The sequence below is a fragment of the Saccoglossus kowalevskii genome, chromosome 11, assembly GCF_978046115.1.
Source record: "Saccoglossus kowalevskii chromosome 11, keSacKowa6.1, whole genome shotgun sequence".
Classification (NCBI taxonomy): Eukaryota; Metazoa; Hemichordata; class Enteropneusta; family Harrimaniidae; genus Saccoglossus; species Saccoglossus kowalevskii.
Window position 1 is genome coordinate 34,626,243 of NC_140651.1, and position 20,927 is coordinate 34,647,169.

The 20,927-nt window shown below is 36.1% G+C and overlaps 1 protein-coding gene across 3 annotated transcripts in view; it reads right to left on the reverse strand.

The window, feature by feature from the left end:
- Positions 1–20,927, reverse strand: part of LOC102808328 (DDB1- and CUL4-associated factor 6-like) — a 109,430-nt gene that overhangs the window by 34,640 nt on the left and 53,863 nt on the right. For 2 of the 3 annotated variants that reach the window (XM_085505139.1, XM_085505138.1), the window contains exons 8-12: positions 18,460–18,550; positions 16,758–17,492; positions 9,664–11,204; positions 7,576–7,766; positions 485–607 (exon numbers count right to left, since the gene is read on the reverse strand). In XM_085505139.1, the coding sequence (XP_085361265.1) occupies positions 485–607; positions 7,576–7,766; positions 9,664–11,204; positions 16,758–17,492; positions 18,460–18,550 (2,681 nt within the window). The remainder of the gene's footprint in view (positions 1–484; positions 608–7,575; positions 7,767–9,663; positions 11,205–16,757; positions 17,493–18,459; positions 18,551–20,927) is intronic. The other variant, XM_085505140.1, reaches the window with a different exon arrangement.

The window sequence follows — 20,927 nt, forward strand, 5'->3', positions numbered from 1 at the left end:
TTCAAATAGATACAGTAAAATTGGTCCCAGAAGTGGATAACTGGTAGATCTGATTCAAAAGTCCCTCCACAGGTACACTGGTAGCACCCGACTCAATAATCAACAGTCCCAACAAGGGGTACAATGGTGAAACTGATTCAATAGTCCTCCATGGGTACACTGGGAGACCTAATTCAATAGTGTCCCCATGGGTAAGATGATAGCCCTAATTCAATAGTCCCCCATGGGTACACTGGGAGACCTAATTCAATAGTGTCCCCATGGGTAAGATGATAGCCCTAATTCAATAGTCTCCCATGGGTACACTGGGAGATCTAATTCAATAGTGTTCCCATAGGTAGAATGGTAGACATAATTCAATAGTCCCCCATGGGTACACTGGGAGACCTAACTGAATAGCCCCCCCCCCCTCCCATGTATCCACTGGGAGACCTTATTCAATAGTCCCAAAAATGAAAAATGGATACACTAATGTAATACATACATATCTCTACTGGATCTTCTATGTTTTTGCTTAGCTCTGACACTTGCTGCTTGAAATGTCAGTTCATCACTATCATCGCTGTCTAACAGGTAACTGTCACAATCTTCACTTGAGGTCCTAGTTCTGCAAAAATAATTACCATTACAATGTTTTACTAGCATTATCTTACTGTATATCAGCCATGAACAAAAATAGAATTTAGCTTTATGCATAAGCATACACAAATTAGGTATGTGCATTTTCTCAATGAAAAACGCGAAACTAGGTGCAAAGTAGTGGAAAAGTGGTGCAAAACACAAAACTAGGTGCAAAATAGTGAAAAAGTGGTGCAAAGTAGTGCAAAATGGTGAAAAACAGTGGAAAAGTGGTGCAAAACGCAAACTATTAGGGTTGTACAAATCTGTTTGTTTACCTAATCATACCTTTATTTCCATTTATAAATTCCATTTATTACTCGTTAGGCATAACTACAGATTACAGCCCGAAAAACTACTCACTAACTAGTCTAGTCCCAGGATACAACCACTTGGGCGACTCTTCAGGGACCGGGTGCCCGAGAGTAGACCCCCCAATTTCAAGCCACAGCGTCAAGCAAAGAAGGCTGGTTTTGGCTGAAGACACTATCGTGCTAACGCGTTCGCGCATAGGGCCCCTTGGTGGTGCGGGCTGGGTCAACGAACACTGTCTGACCCGTCACCACTGGACCCAACCTGCAGAGACCTTCCTCCAGCGCTTGGAGGTCTCTCAGGTACTAGTTAATGCAGACATTCTGAGATCTCCAGAACCCTACTCGGCGCACCCAGACATCGCTTGAACGAAGCCCCAGACATCAAAGCCAATGAGTTGGCTACTCCACGCACTTTGTGTGCCTTCACCTGGTGATGTTCCAAACGAGCAGATAAAGAAGCTTCCACAACAGTATCAACAATCCACCGTGAAATGGTGATATTCAAAGCAGGGTGGCTCTGTTTGCCCCGCCCATAACAGACAAACATGCGCTTCTCACTGCCCCTAGACACCTTGGTGCGGTAGCAGTACCAGCTCAGAGCTCGGACAGGACATAGAATCTGTTTTGACATCCCTCCTTGCCCACTAAGTTAGTGATGCGTGGGATGACGACCGACTCAGGGTCACGCCCTTGGATTGGTTGATTGAGCCCATCCAAGTCTTCAAAATAACTGAGTTCATAAAGGAGGCACGTCCGTCACTAAAGGACGTTTTCATAGTGACATACTTCATGTCCGCCTTATCCATAGGCTCGAAGGGGGTTGTTGTAATGCCGCTAGAACCAACGACAAGTCCCAGTCTGGAGGATTCGCTAGCCCCTTGGCGCGTGGCTTCTTTGAGCAGAAAGACTAAACAGATGTATCATGATGGAACTCAAAGCCAGTTTCAATTCAGCAGATTCTGATAAAACTGGAAATAAAACTGACCAATATCCAAGAATTGTCGATATAGATTTCCCTTGTATTAAAAAATATAGGAAAAAATCGGCTACCTCACCAATAGAGGGACTGAGATGATCAATCTCCCTTCCATCACACCAATCAATGTACAGTCTCCATCTAGATTTGTACAAACGTCTGGTGCTGTCCGACTGTGTCGAAACGAGGAACTTGGACAACTCTGCAGAAAAGACTAGCGCTTGCCCGAGTTGTAGACAGCCTCCACGTGTGAAGATGGAATAGTGTGGGGCTCATCGGTAGAGTGTCGTCCGGCTGGGAGAATAAATCCGGCAACTCTACGGGTGACTCAACTAGAAGATCATACTAGAAGATCCCTTAACAGTGGGAACCAGACCTTCACTGGCCAATTAGGCGTCACTAAAGTCAGAAGGCAGGTGGGCTTGAGTCGTAACTTCTCCAACACTTGGTGCACCAGTTGGAAGGGTGGAAAAGAGCTTGGCATTCTTGTGAATCGGCAAACAGATCTATCCGGGATCCATTGGGGATCTGCAACTCAGTGTTCTGGAACCGAATACTTCTCGAGAGGGCGTCCGCAGCGCTGTTGCGTATCCAAGGAAGGTGGTGAGCCGATAGCTCCACTAGGTATCCAGGCACCAAAGGAAAATCTCCTCCGCTAGCTTCGGCAATGTGGAGGAACGCCCCTCCCTATCATTGTTGATGTAGACGCTACTGAGGTGTTGTCTGTGCGAAGCAGGACTCTGTGGTGGTGTGCAACTTCCTGAAAAATTTCACAGACAGTAGGACAGTCTGCAACTCCAAAATTGATGTGGCGGTCCGACTATGCGGATGGCCACGTCCACTGGACATGAGGGTCCATCAGATGACTGCCCCATCCCTGGAGCGACGCATCTGTAATGAGAGTCAGCGAGGGAGTCGTCGGATCTAGGGGTATTCCCATTTCCAAGTTCTGGGGGGACCGCCATCACTTGGTCCGACAATTGAACCCTGAACATTAGGTTCCACCTGTGGACCCTGTAGTCCAGTAAGCCCCTCTGAATCGGACGAGGCCGGACACTGCTAACGAAACCAGATGACGAACTGAAGTCGTTGCCAACAGGCCGCATCAGTTTGCGCATCAACACCGATCCTGTTGACCGGAGTTGGCTGGCGAGCTCTGCAAGAGAGTCGCATCGCTCCTTATTAACAAGCCCAACTCATGGAGGAGCATAGCGTCAATCATACATGCTCCACTAACACCTCCCTGTCTCGGTTGTGTATTAACCAGTTGTCGAAATATGGGTTCAGATAGACCGAAGACCGATGTAGCAGCTGGGTCACCTGTCTTAGCACTCTGTGAAGACGTACAGTACTCATTTCCCCAACCTCCTGTTCGCTTCCGGATTTCGATCGCTTTTTTTTTCGCTCGCTTTGTTCAATTCGACCAAACTATTTCCGCTTTTTTTTCGATCGCGCAAATCCGGAAGTATCCGCTCGCTCGCTTACCTGACAGCATAACCGCCTGCATTTACAGTTCATTACCTATTGTTTCATGTACATGTATTATTTTTGTTTCTATGATGTTAAAAGAAGAATGAATACAATCAGAAATTTATAGAACGACCGTTGAAAAAATACGGTGGATCACACTGCCATATAAAATTTGTAATAATACATACACATAGTAATAATGTCCACCATTAACAACATCGAACCAAACATGTGAAAACAAATACGGCACTGACACAGACACAGACACAACTAATATGAAACAAGCCATGCATGACACAGTCCTCGTTAGTTATCAAATTTAAGATGTATAGTTTTGTTTATAGTAATATAGCTGGAATACAAGTCATGAATGACACTGCCTTCACTAGTCATTCTAAAGTTGCATGGACATAAATTGGCAAACGTGATTTCTATGGCATTTTCAAGTTTATAGCACTCTCCATCCAGGTCAGCATTATTCTCAGCAAGGAAACCCTATAGCACCAAACCAGTACAACAGGTAAAATGACAAGGAAATATACAAATCAGATCTGCAAATGTGTAGAGTCAGTGTTGTGTCTGTTTGGATAAACAAGTTTGTGGTCCTGGATTAGTTTGAATACATGTATCTCTAATAAGGACAAGATTACTTCTCATACGACAATGATACAAACATGCATGGCATAGTCCCCGTTAGTTATCAAATTTAAGCTATATAGTTTTATTTATTGTAATATAGCTGGAATATAACTATGTCAGGAATATTATTTTTTAACATTAAAATGATTGACATTTGTATCTGATCGTCAAACAAGTTCTTGTTCATATTGAGAGATATTGCTCTGGAACAGCATTCAAAATCAGCCATTTTGAATACATGTATATATATATAACATGATGTATAACGAATATATGAAATTTGAATATATAATCAGTCAAAGCATTTAAGAGATATGGCTCTAGAAGCCCAATCACTATAACAAAATGGCCGCCAGTCAGCCATTTTGAATCCAATCTGAAAAATAAAATGATGTGCATCAGGAACCTGTAATGTCTAATGTATGTACCAAGTTTGAATGAAATCCATCCATAAATGCCAGAAATACTTGATATATGATGATTTTTAGCACAATAATGACCACCAGTCGGTCATTTTGAATCTTATCTGAAAAACAAAATTATTTGCATCAAGGTCCCATAATGTCTAATGTATATACTAAGTTTGAACAAAATCTATCTTAAAACAGCAGAGAAATGCTTGATTTTGATGATTTTTAGCACAAAAATGGCTGCCATTCGGCCATCTTGAATCAGATCATAAAACAAAATGATGTGCATCAAGGTCCTATAATGTCTAATGTATATACCAAGTTTGAACAAAATCATCTGTAAACAGCCGAGAAATGCTTGATTTTGATGATTTTTAGCACAAAAATGGCCGCCATTCAGCCATCTTGAAGCAGATCGTGAAACAAATTGATGTGCATATGTATAATATCATGTATGATGTATGTGTGAAGTTTGATTTCATTTCTAAGATACAGGTCTGGACGCACACACGCACGGACACACGAAGGTCAAAACATAAGTCCCCGTTTTCAGATTGCGTCCGAACAGGGACTAATAAAACCATCTATTTTTGGTGGAGAACGAAAAATGTCTACTGTAGAGTACGGTATTCGTCGAGTAACCATGTGTAGGGTGATGGTTGCCATGCACGCATGGTTTGGGTTTAACACGAGTCAAGTAGCTATGTATGCAGGAATAGTAAGACTGTGAAAAAAACGACTGATCGATTGTTATAGAATGACCGTACTGTACAATTTGTCAAACAAATACAATACTTGCAAATGTAATGTCAGCGAGCACCCATCTTACTTGTTCGAAGTTGTTGAAGCCGACATTCAAGGAGATCATGTTTTTTAACTAGGCGACTGGCAAGCAGACTAACACGTTACATAAACTTGTTGAAGTTATGGTTTTTATTTTTGCGCCCAATGTCTCTTTATAAAATAAAGGATTCAAATTCTGCAGGGTATTCCGTTTTGCAAACTCTGGGCGAAATACCTCCATGAGCTGTACGTAGTTCACTAACAGCCAAAACAAAGTCAGCTTGGACATTAACATGACAAAACAATCGCTGCTACTGATAGATTTCAGGAAATAAAAGAACAAAATAAACGCAATCAAAGGGGCCGACTACACACGTTGGAAATAAAAAGAATGCGTTGCTAAGAGGAATTATAGCACCTGCATCTCAACGACGTCTCCAGTCATGAGCAAGGTTTGCCGCGTCTTGGAAAAATTTAAAGTTAAAAAGGAATCAGTGTCGGGGAACCATTGACAATGTTTGCATTAAAAATCCCACGCGAAAGTTTTTTTTTTTTTTTTTTTTTTTTTGCGTATCGTTAGGAATATTCTGTTACAAACATTATGGTACCAGAATCCCGATTAACTTATAAATCTGAATCGGTAAGGGTCAATTTCCTGCAATCCTTCTTGAGTGGAGATAAATTTGCCTCCGAAAATCTTTCTAACGATGACCTGGAAGATTTCCATGATTGAGTGCCACAATTTCTGTTTAAATATTTATTCAGTATAATAATAGAAATGTTCACCCCAACAGAGGTGGACATACAGTTTTAGCGACCCGAAGAGCTCATTGTCAACAGAGGCGAAGCACTACGATAAAGACTTTCCGTTCCCAATAAATAATAATAAACAAGCAGACAGTCGGCTGAGATAGCTCCGCTGTTAGCAATGCACATTTCAATAAAAGAATAGAAGATATCATTAGAAAATGAACAATATGTATAGTATCAAAGCAAAAATTACAAAAATAATCATCAAAATTAGATAATTGAAGATATCACCACGGAATTAACAAATCTGAAAGAGGTCCACATGTAGTACCTATATATGTAACATAAAAACAATCGGACTTGCGGTTTTTAACAAGAAGTAGAAAATATCACTTTTTACCAAAAAATGACAAAAATATTCACCAAAATTAGAGAATTGAAGATAACATCATGAAATGAACAAATCTGAGAGAGGTCGCAAAGTGGTGCGAAACTAGGTGCAAAGTAGTGGAATGGTGGTGCAAAATGCGAAACTAGGTGCAAAACAGTGGAAAAGTGGTGCAAAACTCGAAACTTAGTGCATAACAGTGGAAAAGTAGTGCAAAACGCGAAACTAGGTGCAAAGTGGTGCAAAAGTGGTGCAAAATGCAAAACTAGGTGCAAAATAGTGAAAAAGTGATGCAAAACCCGAAACTACCGGTAGGCGCAAAGTAGTGGAAAGGAGGTGCAAAACGTGAAACTAGGTGCAAAGTGGTGCAAAACTGGTGCAAAACGCGAAACTACCGGTAGGTGTAAAGTAGTGGAAAGGAGGTGCAAAACGTGAAACTAGGTGCAAAACAGTGGAAAAGTGGTGCAAAACTCGAAACTAGGTGCAAAGTGGTGCAAAAGTGGTGCAAAAGTGGTGCAAAATGCAAAACTAGGTGCAAAGTAGTGGAAAAGTGGTGCAAAAAGCAAAACTAGGTGCAAAATAGTGAAAAAGTGATGCAAAACCCGAAACTACGTGCAAAACAGTGGAAAAGTGGTGCAAAATGCGAAACTAGGTGCAACACACCTAAAATTGATCAACTTAAAGTGCCTTTGAAACGCCTCTACCTCGATGTCAAAAAACAAACAAGTAACTACCAGGAGACATTGCTGCACAACATAGACATGATAGTGAGATTGTGACATGGTTCTGGTGAATGATTCAGGTTCCAATTATTTGTCTTTCATTTTAAATAATTTAAAATAAACTTCTACTAATTTTTTTTTTTTAAATCTTGGACAAAAAATATTACACTCCCTTATTATTAATACAGTAAAACTTGATTAATTTATGAGAGTTCAAACCGCTATCTTGGATATTAATTCTGCAACTTGTCATCGTGGCTAACAATGGTATATATATTGAGTTTACTCTCTGATACATATAAATCAACATGAAAATTATATTTTGCATGAGAAATAACAGAAGAAAAATGTGTCACACTGTTACATGTTGGATTCATGTTGCACAGTACGAACTGTCTGGTTACGATCACTTGGTGATCACAGACACCTCCATGCCGGTACATGTACACATGCATCCATTAGATTCCACCAAAATGTTGATTTAAATAAACATAATTATAAAAACCTTGAGTGCTCTACTCTGTCCTTTAACCTTTGATTTTGATCAGCATCATTAGATTCTTGTAACATAGGTGCTCTGTGAGTCTCATCCACTTGTGGCTGTCGGTTGACAGTTGTAACTGTACTTGGGCCACTCATACCAAGCCTACGAGAGTGTTCTAATGATGGTAATATATGCTGACTGGTACGTCTCACCTGGCACAGGAAATAATGCTATTATTAAATGAACCACTGTTAATTTATATTAACTTAAAATTTATTTTTGCTATTTTTCAGAAAAAATACTTTTTTCTATATTTTACATTCAACTCACTGAAAATAATTGCAAACCAAACATACAGTGGAATTTAGCTTATCACTGAAAATCCACTGGAAATAGGTAATATCAAATCAATTGGACTTTTGTTTTTTAACAAGAAGTCGAAAATATCACTTTTTAACAAAAATGACAAAAATATTCACCAAAATTAGAGAATTAAAGATATCATTACAAAATGAACAAATCTGAAAGAGGTCCACATGTAGTACCTATATATGTAATATCAAAGCAATTGGACTTGCGGTTTTTAACAAGAAGTCGAAAATATTACTTTTTACCAAAAATTACAAAGTATTCACCAAAATTAGAGAATTGAAGATATCATCATGAAATGAACAAATCTGAAAGAGGTCTACCCAAGGCACATATACACCAAGTATCAACACATTCAGGCTTATAGTTTTCAAGAAGAAGTCAAACAAGCAGCCTCTCGGCTGAGATAGCTCCGCTGTTAGCAATGCACATTTCAATTAAAGAACAGAAGATATCATTAGAAAATGAACAATACGTATAGTATCAATGCAATGGGACTTGCTGTTTTCAACAAGAATTCAAAAATATCATTTTTTCACCATAAATGATTGTGGTTTTTAACAAGAAGAAAATATCACTTTTTACCAAAAATGACAAAAATATTCACCAAAATTAGATAATTAAAGATATCATTACAAAATGAACAAATCTGAGAGAGGTCCACATGTAGTATCTATATATGTAATAATATCAAAGCAATTGGACTTGTCGTTTTTAACAAGAAGTCGAAAATATCACTTTTTACCAAAAATGACAAAAATATTCACCAAAATTAGAGAATTAAAGATATCATTACAAAATGAACAAATCTGAAAGAGGTCCACATGTAGTACCTATATATGTAATATCAAAGCAATTGGACTTGCGGTTTTTAACAAGAAGTCAAAAATATCACTTTTTACCAAAAATGACAAAAATATTCACCAAAATTAGAGAATTGACGATATCATTACAAAATGAACAAATTTGAGAGTGGTCAGCATGTAGTACCTATATATGTAATATCAAAGCAATTGGACTTGCGGTTTTTAACAATAAGTCGAAAATATCACTTTTTACCAAAAATGACAAAAATATTCACCAAAATTAGAGAATTGAAGATATGATCATGAAATGAACAAATCTGAGAGAGGTCTACCCAAGGTACATATACACCAAGTATCAAAGCATTCAGGCTTGTAGTTTTCAAGAAGAAGTCGAAAAAGTAAAACATAGACACGGACGATGGATGCCGGACGACGACGGACAATCACTCATATGATAAGCTCCGCTTGACAAAATCGACAGCGGAGCTAAAAAAGGTTGGAACTGAAGTATAAGCTTAATTCATTTGAAATTTGGCAGAGGGTTCTCCAAACCCACCTATTCACATAGTTCATACCCACTATAGACTCCGGTCAGTCAAAATGACTATTTTGAACTGTAGGCATTAATCAGCGATTCTGCCAATGACGGGGAGATAAAATCTAGGTCAGGGAAAGCCCTATGACCCTAAGATGGGTTGCTATGGTCAGTCTTCCCCAGGGTGGGACAACAATTGTTACTAAGCTTCCCCAGAGTGGAAGAACAATGGTTACTATGCTTCCCATGGGTGGGAAAACAATGGTTTCCTTGCTATGGTCAATCTTCCCCAGGGTGGTACAACAATTGTTACTATGCTTCCCCAGGGTTAGAAAACAATGGTTACTATGCTTCCACAGGGTGGGATGACTATGGTTTATAAGCTATGGTTATATTCACCTGTGGCTGATTGTCTTCTATCCTGTCTCGAAGAGCAAATACTTTGCTTTCCTCAACTTGTTTACCATTAGCTGAAGACTCTATTGATGTACTTGGCAATGCAACAATGTCTTCTTGCTTTGTGTCAATTGTATCTAATGACTGTTCAACAACATCTGCTTGTACCTCCATTGGAGTCTCAACATCCAAGCTATCTTGAAATGTTGTATTACTGTTCACATTGACTTCAGAACTGCTGATTGTCTCTGAGTTATCTGTACACAAGTCTTTATGCACACCAACAAGTTCCTCAGTGAATGTCTGGTGAACCCAGCCACGACTTCGTTTTGAGTCTGGGGAAGAATCACTGTCTTTAGAAAGTACTCCTTTGTCAGCTTCCTTAGAGTGATACACTTTTTTTTTATTTTCACAGTCTTTTGAACTTACAGTGTTTTCATTAATATTACTCCTACTATTATTGTCTTCCTCTGAACTAGAACTACTTGACTCATCATCGTCAGCACCCCTTTGTGTTTTACTTGTTCGTTTGCCTGATATTTTATTGGCTTTCTGTAACTCCTCTACGTCTGATGACTGACTTTTTTCAAGACGTTTACGTTTCTTTTTAATGGTTGCTAGCTGGACATCAACTGAACTACCTACTGGCTGAATTGATAACATTCTTAGTTCAACATCATTACTGGGGCGATTAAAAAATGCAAATTCATCTTCTTTTTCCTTTTCAGCAGTGTCTGTGTGTGATTGTGCCCCAGAAGGTCCTGGATTCTCATCACCTGTGCCCACAACATCTTCTGTCTTCTTTTTTGCAGGTCTGGGTTGATTAGGGAAATCAAACTTAATAGTACTGTTCTCCATGCCTTCAGTCGTATAATGAAGACTAATGACAGCTTGTGTTAATGCCTGTTCTGACTGGTCAATGCCAGGGATAGACACTGATTCAGAAGTTTGTGTTTCAGCATCTGCAGAGGTGTTGTCTCCAGAAGAAACAATGGGTTGAGTTTCAGTATTTGCAGAGGTGTTGTCTCCAGGTGAAATAATGGGTTGAGTACCAGTATCTGCAGAGGTGTTGTCTCCAGAAGAAACAATGGGTTGAATTCCAGTATCAGCAGAGGTGTTGTCTCCAGAAGAAACAATTGGTTGAGTTTCAGTACCTGCAGAGGTGTTGTCTCCAGAGGGAACAATGGGTTGAGTTTCAGTATCTGCAGAGGTGTTGTCTCCAGAAGAGACAATGGGTTGAGTTTCAGTATCTGCAGAGGCGTTGTCTCCAGAAGAAACAATGGATTGAGTTTCAGTATCTGCAGAGGTGTTGTCTCCAGAAGAAACAATGGGTTGAGTTCCAGTATCTGCAGAGGCGTTGTCTCCAGAAGAAACAATGGGTTGAGTTTCAGTATCTGCAGCAAGGTTGACTACAGATTGTACTGTAAAGTCTGTAGAGGATTTGATTGTGGATAGCACAGTAGAGGTTCCTGGGCAGTCTGTTGCTGATTGTTCGATGATTGGATCAACATAGGGTTCCATTAAGTCTTCTGGGGCAGGTGCTTCTATGAATAGAAGACAAAGAATAAACTAATGAAATTTAATTCTAAAACACACCAACTGTAGGAATACACACTATTTATAGGAATACACACTTACTATAGAATAAACAGTAACTACATGTATAGGAATACACACTAAATACAGAAATACACACTTTCTATAGGAATACAAACTATAGGAATACACACTAACTATAGGAATACAAACTATCTATAGGAATATCCACTTACTATAGCAATACAACCTAACTACAGGAATAAACACTAACTATAGAAATACACACTAACTACAAGAATAAATACTAACTAAAGGAATACACACTAACTATAGGAATACAAACTAACTAAAAGGAATACAAACTAACTACAGGAATAAACACTAACTATAGGCATACACATATACTACAGGACTAAACACTATAGGAATACACACTAAATATAGGATTACACACTAACTATAGGAATACACAATAAATATATGAATACACACTAACTATCGAAATACACACTAAATATATGAATACACACTAAATATAGGAATACACACTAACTATAAGAATACACATTAACTATAGAAATACACACTAACTATGGGAATACACACTAACTATGAGAATACATACTAACTACAAGAATAAACACCAACTATAGGAATACACACTTACTATAGGAATACAAACTAACTACAAGAATAAACACCAACTATAGGAATACACACTAACTATAGGAATACAAACTATCTATAGGAATACCCACTTACTATAGCAATACAACCTAACTACAGGAATAAACACTAACTATAGAAATACACACTAACTACAAGAATAAATACTAACTAAAGGAATACACACTAACTATAGGAATACAAACTAACTACAGGAATAAACACTAACTATAGGCATACACATATACTACAGGACTAAACACTATAGGAATACACACTAAATATAGGATTACACACTAACTATAGGAATACAAAATAAATATATGAATACACACTAACTATCGAAATACACACTAAATATATGAATACACACTAAATATAGGAATACACACTAACTATAAGAATACACATTAACTATAGGAATACACACTAACTATAGGAATACACATTGACTATGGGGATACACACTAACTATGAGAATACATACTAACTACAAGAATAAACACCAACTATAGGAATACACACTAACTATAGGAATACACACTTACTATAGGAATACAAACTAACTACAAGAATAAACACCAACTATAGGAATACACACTAACTATAGGAATACAAACTATCTATAGGAATACCCACTTACTATAGCAATACAACCTAACTACAGGAATAAACACTAACTATAGAAATACACACTAACTACAAGAATAAATACTAACTAAAGGAATACACACTAACTATAGGAATACAAACTAACTAAAAGGAATACAAACTAACTACAGGAATAAACACTAACTATAGGCATACACATATACTACAGGACTAAACACTATAGGAATACACACTAAATATAGGATTACACACTAACTATAGGAATACAAAATAAATATATGAATACACACTAACTATCGAAATACACACTAAATATATGAATACACACTAAATATAGGAATACACACTAACTATAAGAATACACATTAACTATAGGAATACACACTAACTATAGGAATACACATTGACTATGGGAATACACACTAACTATGAGAATACATACTAACTACAAGAATAAACACCAACTATAGGAATACACACTAACTATAGGAATACACACTTACTATAGGAATACAAACTAACTACAAGAATAAACACCAACTATAGGAATACACACTAACTATAGGAATACAAACTATCTATAGGAATACCCACTTACTATAGCAATACAACCTAACTACAGGAATAAACACTAACTATAGAAATACACACTAACTACAAGAATAAATACTAACTAAAGGAATACACACTAACTATAGGAATACAAACTAACTAAAAGGAATACAAACTAACTACAGGAATAAACACTAACTATAGGCATACACATATACTACAGGACTAAACAATATAGGAATACACACTAAATATAGGATTACACACTAACTTCAGGATTACACAATAAATATATGAATACACACTAACTATAGGAATACACACTAACTATAAGAATACACATTGACTATAGGAATACACATTAACTATAGGAATACACACTAACTATAGGAATACACACTAACTATGGGAATACACACTAACTACAAGAATAAACACCAACTATAGGAATACATACTAACTATAGGAATACACACTTACTATAGGAATACAAAATAACTACAAGAATAAACACCAACTATAGAAATACACACTAACTATAGGAATACAAACTATCTATAGGAATACCCACTTACTATAGCAATACAACCTAACTACAGGAATAAACACTAACTATAGGAATAAACACTAACTATAGAAATACACACTAACTACAAGAATAAATACTAACTAAAGGAATACACACTAACTATAGGAATACAAACTAACTAAAGGAATACACACTAACTATAGGAATACAAACTAACTAAAAGGAATACAAACTAACTACAGGAATAAACACTAACTATAGGCATACACATATACTACAGGACTAAACACTATAGGAATACACACTAAATATAGGATTACACACTAACTATAGGAATACACAATAAATATATGAATACACACTAACTATCGAAATACACACTAAATATATGAATACACACTAAATATAGGAATACACACTAACTATAAGAATACACATTAACTATAGGAATACACACTAACTATAGGAATACACATTGACTATGGGAATACACACTAACTATGAGAATACATACTAACTACAAGAATAAACACCAACTATAGAAATACACACTTACTGTAGCAATACAACCTAACTACAAGAATAAACACCAACTATAGGCATACACATATACTACAGGACTAAACAATATAGGAATACACACTAAATATAGGATTACACACTAACTTCAGGATTACACAATAAATATATGAATACACACTAACTATAGAAATACACACTAAATATAGGAATACACACTAACTATAAGAATACACATTGACTATAGGAATACACACTGACTATAGGAATACACACTAACTACAAGAATAAACACCAACTATAGGAATACACACTAACTACAAGAATAAACACCAACTATAGGAATACACACTAACTATAGGAATACACACTTACTATAGGAATACACACTAACTATAGGAATACACACTTACTATAGGAATACAAACTAACTACAAGAATAAACACCAACTATAGATTTACACACTAACTATAGGAATACAAACTATCTATAGGAATACCCACTTACTATAGCAATACAACCTAACTACAGGAATAAACACTAACTATAGAAATACACACTAACTACAAGAATAAATACTAACTAAAGGAATACACACTAACTATAGGAACACAAACTAACTAAAAGGAATACAAACTAACTACAGGAATAATCACTAACTATAGGCATACACATATACTACAGGACTAAACACTATAGGAATACACACTAAATATAGGATTACACACTAACTATATGATTACACAATAAATATATGAATACACACTAACTATAGAATTACACACTAAATATATAAATACACACTAAATATAGGAATACACACTATCTATATGAATACACAATAACTATATGAATACACATTAACTATATGAATACACACTAACTATATGAATACACACTAACTATATGAATACACACTAACGATAAGAATACACACTAACTATAGGAATACACACTAATTATAGGAATACAAACTATCTATAGAAATACACACTATCTATATGAATACACACTAACTATAAGAATACACACTAACTATAAGAATACACACTAACTATAGGAATACACACTGACTATAGGAATACACACTATAGAAATACACACTAAATATATGAATACACACTAAATATATGAATACACACTAACTATATGAATACACACTATCTATATGAATGCACAATAACTATATGAATACACACTAACTATAAGAATACACACTAACTACAGGAATACACACTAACTATATGAATACACACTAACTATATGAATACAAACTATCTATAGGAATACACACGATCTATATGAATACACCCTAACTATAGGAATACACACGATCTATATGAATACACGCTAACTATATGAATACACACTATAGGAATACATGCTATCTATATGAATACACACTAACTATAGGAATACACACTAACTATAGGAATACACACTAACTATAGGAATACACACTAACTATAGGAATACACACGAACTATAGGAATACACACTAACTATGGGAATACACACTAAGTATGGGAATACACACATTTACTATAGGAATACACACTAACTATAGGAATACACACTATCTATAGGAATACACACTATCTATAGGAATACACACATTTACTATAGGAATACACACTATCTATATGAACACACTAACTATAGGAATACACATTAACTATAGGAGTACACACATTTACTATAGGAATACACACTATATGAATACACACTAACTATAGGAATACACACTAATTATAGGAATACAAACTGTATAAATACACACTTACTATAGGAATACACATTTACTATATGAATACACACTAACTATAGGAATACACACTAACTATAGGAATACACACATTTACTATAGGAATACACACTATCTATATGAATACACACTAACTATAGGAAAACATACATAAAAATATAGGAATACACACTAACTATGTGAATACACACATTTACTATAGGAATGCACACTAACTATAGGAATACACACTAACATTCACAGGACTAGTATGACATGTAAACCAAAACAAGATAGTTTGAAAAAAAGTAGGCAAGTCTTTTGCATGATAAAGTTATCTCGATTTAACATTTGTGCTTAACAAGTTAAAACAAATGAGATTGCATAGGAAAGACTTATGATTGCAGCAATGATGGAAAGAATGAATGGATCCCAGCAATGATTACATATTCTCTGTACCAGGTATGTACAATTTAAGATCAAGAACCATTTTTAAAGACAAACATTTAGTTCTGTGATGAAAATCTTTGACATGGCTGATTCATTATATATTATTAATATATTCTTACAATTTTTTTTAAAATGTTTTTTCAATATAAAAAACTTAAATTCAATCTCCCATAATCAAAGCAAATAACAAGATGGGCACAAAAATCTAAAACTCACTAAACCATAAACACAACACAATGATAAAAGTGTTAAATGTCTATGAAACCTGTTACTGAAAAAAAAGATCATAATTTGCATTTATTGCCAGGTACAATCTCTGATGCTATAATACAAATATCTGTTTGCCATTCAAGGTCAAGGTCACCCCAGTGGCCATATAATTCAAAATATACGTCTCTCGAGGATCACACAAAAACTGGACTAGTACAATGATCAAGATACTGTTACTGAAGGCATACAATAGAAGATATTGAGATCATATATACCTGAACAAAGATATTCTACTGGTATATCCTTTACTTCCCCAACACTGCTCAGTGAAGTCATGATATTCTCTTCAGTCTGAACCACACCAGATGATCCTTGGGATATGTTTGCCATACATAGACTAATGTCAGTTTCTGTCTGGCTTACAGCAGTGTCTAGTCCACACACAGGTTCATTGTTCTCACTCTTAGTGTTAACTTTAATAATATATGTCACAGGTTCATCTGCTACCCTGTCATCAACAGTGCATGGTAGCACACAATTGGGGTTGGTGTCTTTGTCACATGAAAAGTCCAGATCATCTAATCTTGTTTTCAAAGCACATACAGCTTCAGAAGATTGTTCAGTATCAGTTACTGAAACAGGGTGAGGATTGTGTGACCTATCTTCAATTGATGATGACTCAATTGATGATGGCTGTTCTGCTGTAACACTCTGTTCACAAGGGCCTCCCTGCACCTTACTGTAACCACCAGCCTGTTCATTGGCACCTTTCTCTGCATGACTGTTACCATCTCCATCACTCTCTTCATTGGTTCTTCCTTCGGCCAGACTGTTACTATCTCCAACACTCTGTTCATTGACAAGTTCCTCAGCCTGGCTATCACCCTCATCGTTGACTGCTCCACTTGCAGCAGCACTTCTACTGGCATGGGATGAGGGGTTCTCTAGCCAACGTGTAAACATATCAGACATACGCTGCATTAATGTCGTGTGGGGCGACCTTTCACCTACTAACAGAAGGCAAAAGATCGCATTGTTAGTCATCTGGTACAATCTGATCAATAAGAACAAATTTAACTCATGTGTCGCCTTCTTAAATGTGGTCTTCAAGTAAGTCTTACAATATCCTGATTTGTCCAAAAAGTATAATGAATAGACATAACAAATTTATTTGTATCCATGCTCATCCACTTGTTGGACTAAGTGAAGGATGTCTACCCAAAACAGTGACTGATGTACAACTGATAGTGTACATATGAAACACATCCTAAAGATGCAGTGACAGTGAGTGCTCAAGTTGCTATGGAAACTAAATAAACAATAATCTAGATATAATTCATATATGCTAGCGTATACATCAAAGTCAGAACTGAATTAGAAATACGAAACATTACAGGATTTAAGTCAAAAAGTATATTTTGGTCAGTCATAGTATATTAGTAAAGATTTAACAGAATTGAAAACTATATATTTAGTACTGATAACAATAACAATTACTGTATTTCGCTCCCTCCAATTATTACATGTATCAATAAACATTTCAAGAGATCATTTATATAGTATTTAGGGAAATATGGTCACCATGCCATCTACAGTCAGTACTAACCACATATCAGGGTTAGCCTAGCTGAGTCTTTGTTAAGTGTGGCGCGATATTTATCCTGATCAAGATACACATATTCCATTTGACAGTTAGTCCTGACTGCACTACTCATACTGTACATTAGGAGACTGCTAATACTGAGAAGATAGTCATAAGCAGAGTGCAAAGCAAGTGATGAGAAGGTAGAAAAGACTATTAAAGTAGCCTCTCCCTCCCCTGAGTGAAGGCATCAAGGGATGAAGAAAGTAATGTCTTCAGTTGATGGTTTCCATCAGGAGGTATGATTCATTACTTACACAGAACCTCAGCTCTGAATGAATAAAAGAATATTGAGCAATAACATAACGCTAGCAGACAATGGTGAAGTAACTGACCTTCCTGTCTTTCACTCTGAGGTCTTGCATTGGGACCAGTATCAGACCAATCACCACGTATGCGTAGACGTTTAACAGGATGAAGTGGTGGCTACATATAATACAAATCAAAGAAAGCTTAGAAAGAACTCCCATGTGCTGAGAGTATTGGAGACACATTAAATATAATTCGAAATTACTTAGCTGAAAACTAATTATGCAAATCAGAAAATTAATATGACCAGATTTGAGTGTAAAACTAATGAGGTCTGCGCAATGTAACAGAAAATCTATGTCTCCAAGTTTAATTGAAATGTGATTAGAACCAAAAAATTATGAATTATTATGCTTATTAGGGAATTAATATGAACAGATTTTTACTCCAAACTAATTAGGTTTGTACATTGTCCTAGAGCATCTTTGTACTAAGTTTCATTGAAATGGAATAATTAGTACCGTGAAAACTCCAAAATTTCGACCCCTCTAAAAATTCGATCGCCTATTTATTTGCCGGGTTTCGGTGTTTTATTTACCTCCAAATTTTCGACTCCACTAAAAATTGCCGACTCATTCTTATTCGAAAATTGCGACCAGTTTTAGTTTTCCCCCAAACGAAAAAAAAAACGATGTGAGCGTTCAAACGGGACCTTCCTCGAAGGCATGAATCCGGGTTTCTGAATGACTGAGAGATTTTTATTTTATTGGTAACGAAAATATATTCTAAATAAACGAAGTTTCAAATAAAAACGAACACAAAAATCTCGGCATGCTGCGTTTCTGAATTGTTGATTATTACTGTACTCAGTAGTGATTATAATAATGTACACAAAATAAATTTGTTGAATGGTTATGAAATACAAATAAAAGTCAACTTAGTTTCATCGTAAGCGAATGATTCCGGTCTCGTATAAACGTTTGATGCTGTAGGATATCCGCCATGTTCTCTTAGGTCAAATAGTTCAAATCGCTAATTAACCAATCAAAAAGCTGGATGATGCCAACGTGTTCAAATTACCATAGCTTATTTAAATATGTTAATGTTATTGAACGCAATGCGGAAGAGATTGATGTTGTAGTACGATATTTTGGCTTGGATTTTGATGCGAAAACGGCATGATTTTTTTTAAATAAAAAAATTAGTTGTTTTTAAAAAATAAACTGGTCATCTGAAGAATAATTTAACATTGTTCACAGTGATAACAGCTCATTCTCGAAAGGAAGCTTACCCGCTCACGCTAGTCACGATAAAAATCATACACGTGTACTCTTGAATAGACAGACGTCAATGACTACGGTAAAACTTAGACTCTATTTTAGCCGGCAGGATTGATTGAAATGTCCGAAAAATGACGCCAAAATACACCTTAAAAGTCCCATTTTATTTTCTTAAATCCCATTTTATTTATCCAAGGGCGAATTTACAGCAGAATTTGGTCCCTCAAATAAGGGACACGTGAGCTTTGATTCTAACTGGATACATTGCACTGGGTCGGGGAGACAGTTTGCTAAACTTCCATGTATCTTTTGTCCAATGGGTACCTGTACTTCGAACATTCGCAAGTTTTCCTAGGTAGTGCGAGACAGCTTTGTCTTTTGACCTATTAGTTTTGTGCTGTGACTTTGTTTAGATTTTGAGTTACAACTCGGCCACGACCTTTGCTTTTACCGTGAAACATGAGGAAGTTTACGTCAATTGACGGACATTGCATTTTTTAAAAACTAATGAAGCACACTGTCTATCATCCCCATTTTTTCATTTGCTGATTTCTATTCTGAAAAATTCGACCGTCCGAAAATGCACCTTAATTTTGACTCTAAAAACACGTCACATTTCTAACACCAATTATTTAAAACCGGTCGAAATTTTGGAATTTTTACGGTACTTTAGATATCAGTGTGAAAGCTTAAAATTGGTTAATTATGCAAATTAGGTAATTAATATGTACAGATTTTAACCCACAATTATTCCGGTCTGTCTATTGTCCTACAGCATCCATGTACATTCATTGATATGTGATGTATAGTACCTGAGATATCAGTGTGAAAGTTGGTTAATTATGCAAATTAGGTGATTAATATGCACAAATATTTACGGGAAACTAATTGGGTCTGCATAATTCTAGATTCATTGAAATGTGATGATTAGTACTTTAGATATCAGTAGAAAAGCTGAAAATTAATTATGCAAATTAGGTAATTAATATGCACAATTATTTACCCTAAAACTAATCAGGTCTCTGCATAGTCCTAAAGGATCTATGTACCAAGTTTCATTGAAATGCGATGATTAGTACTTGAGATACCCGTGGAAAAGCTGAAAATTAACTAATCATGCAAATTAGGTGATTAATATGCACAAATATTTATCGAAAACAATCAATCTCTGCATAGTCCTTGAGTATGTAAGTACCAAGTTTCATTGAAATGTAATGCTAACTACTTATATCAAATGCTGAAAATTAATTAATTATGCAAATTAGGTAATTAAT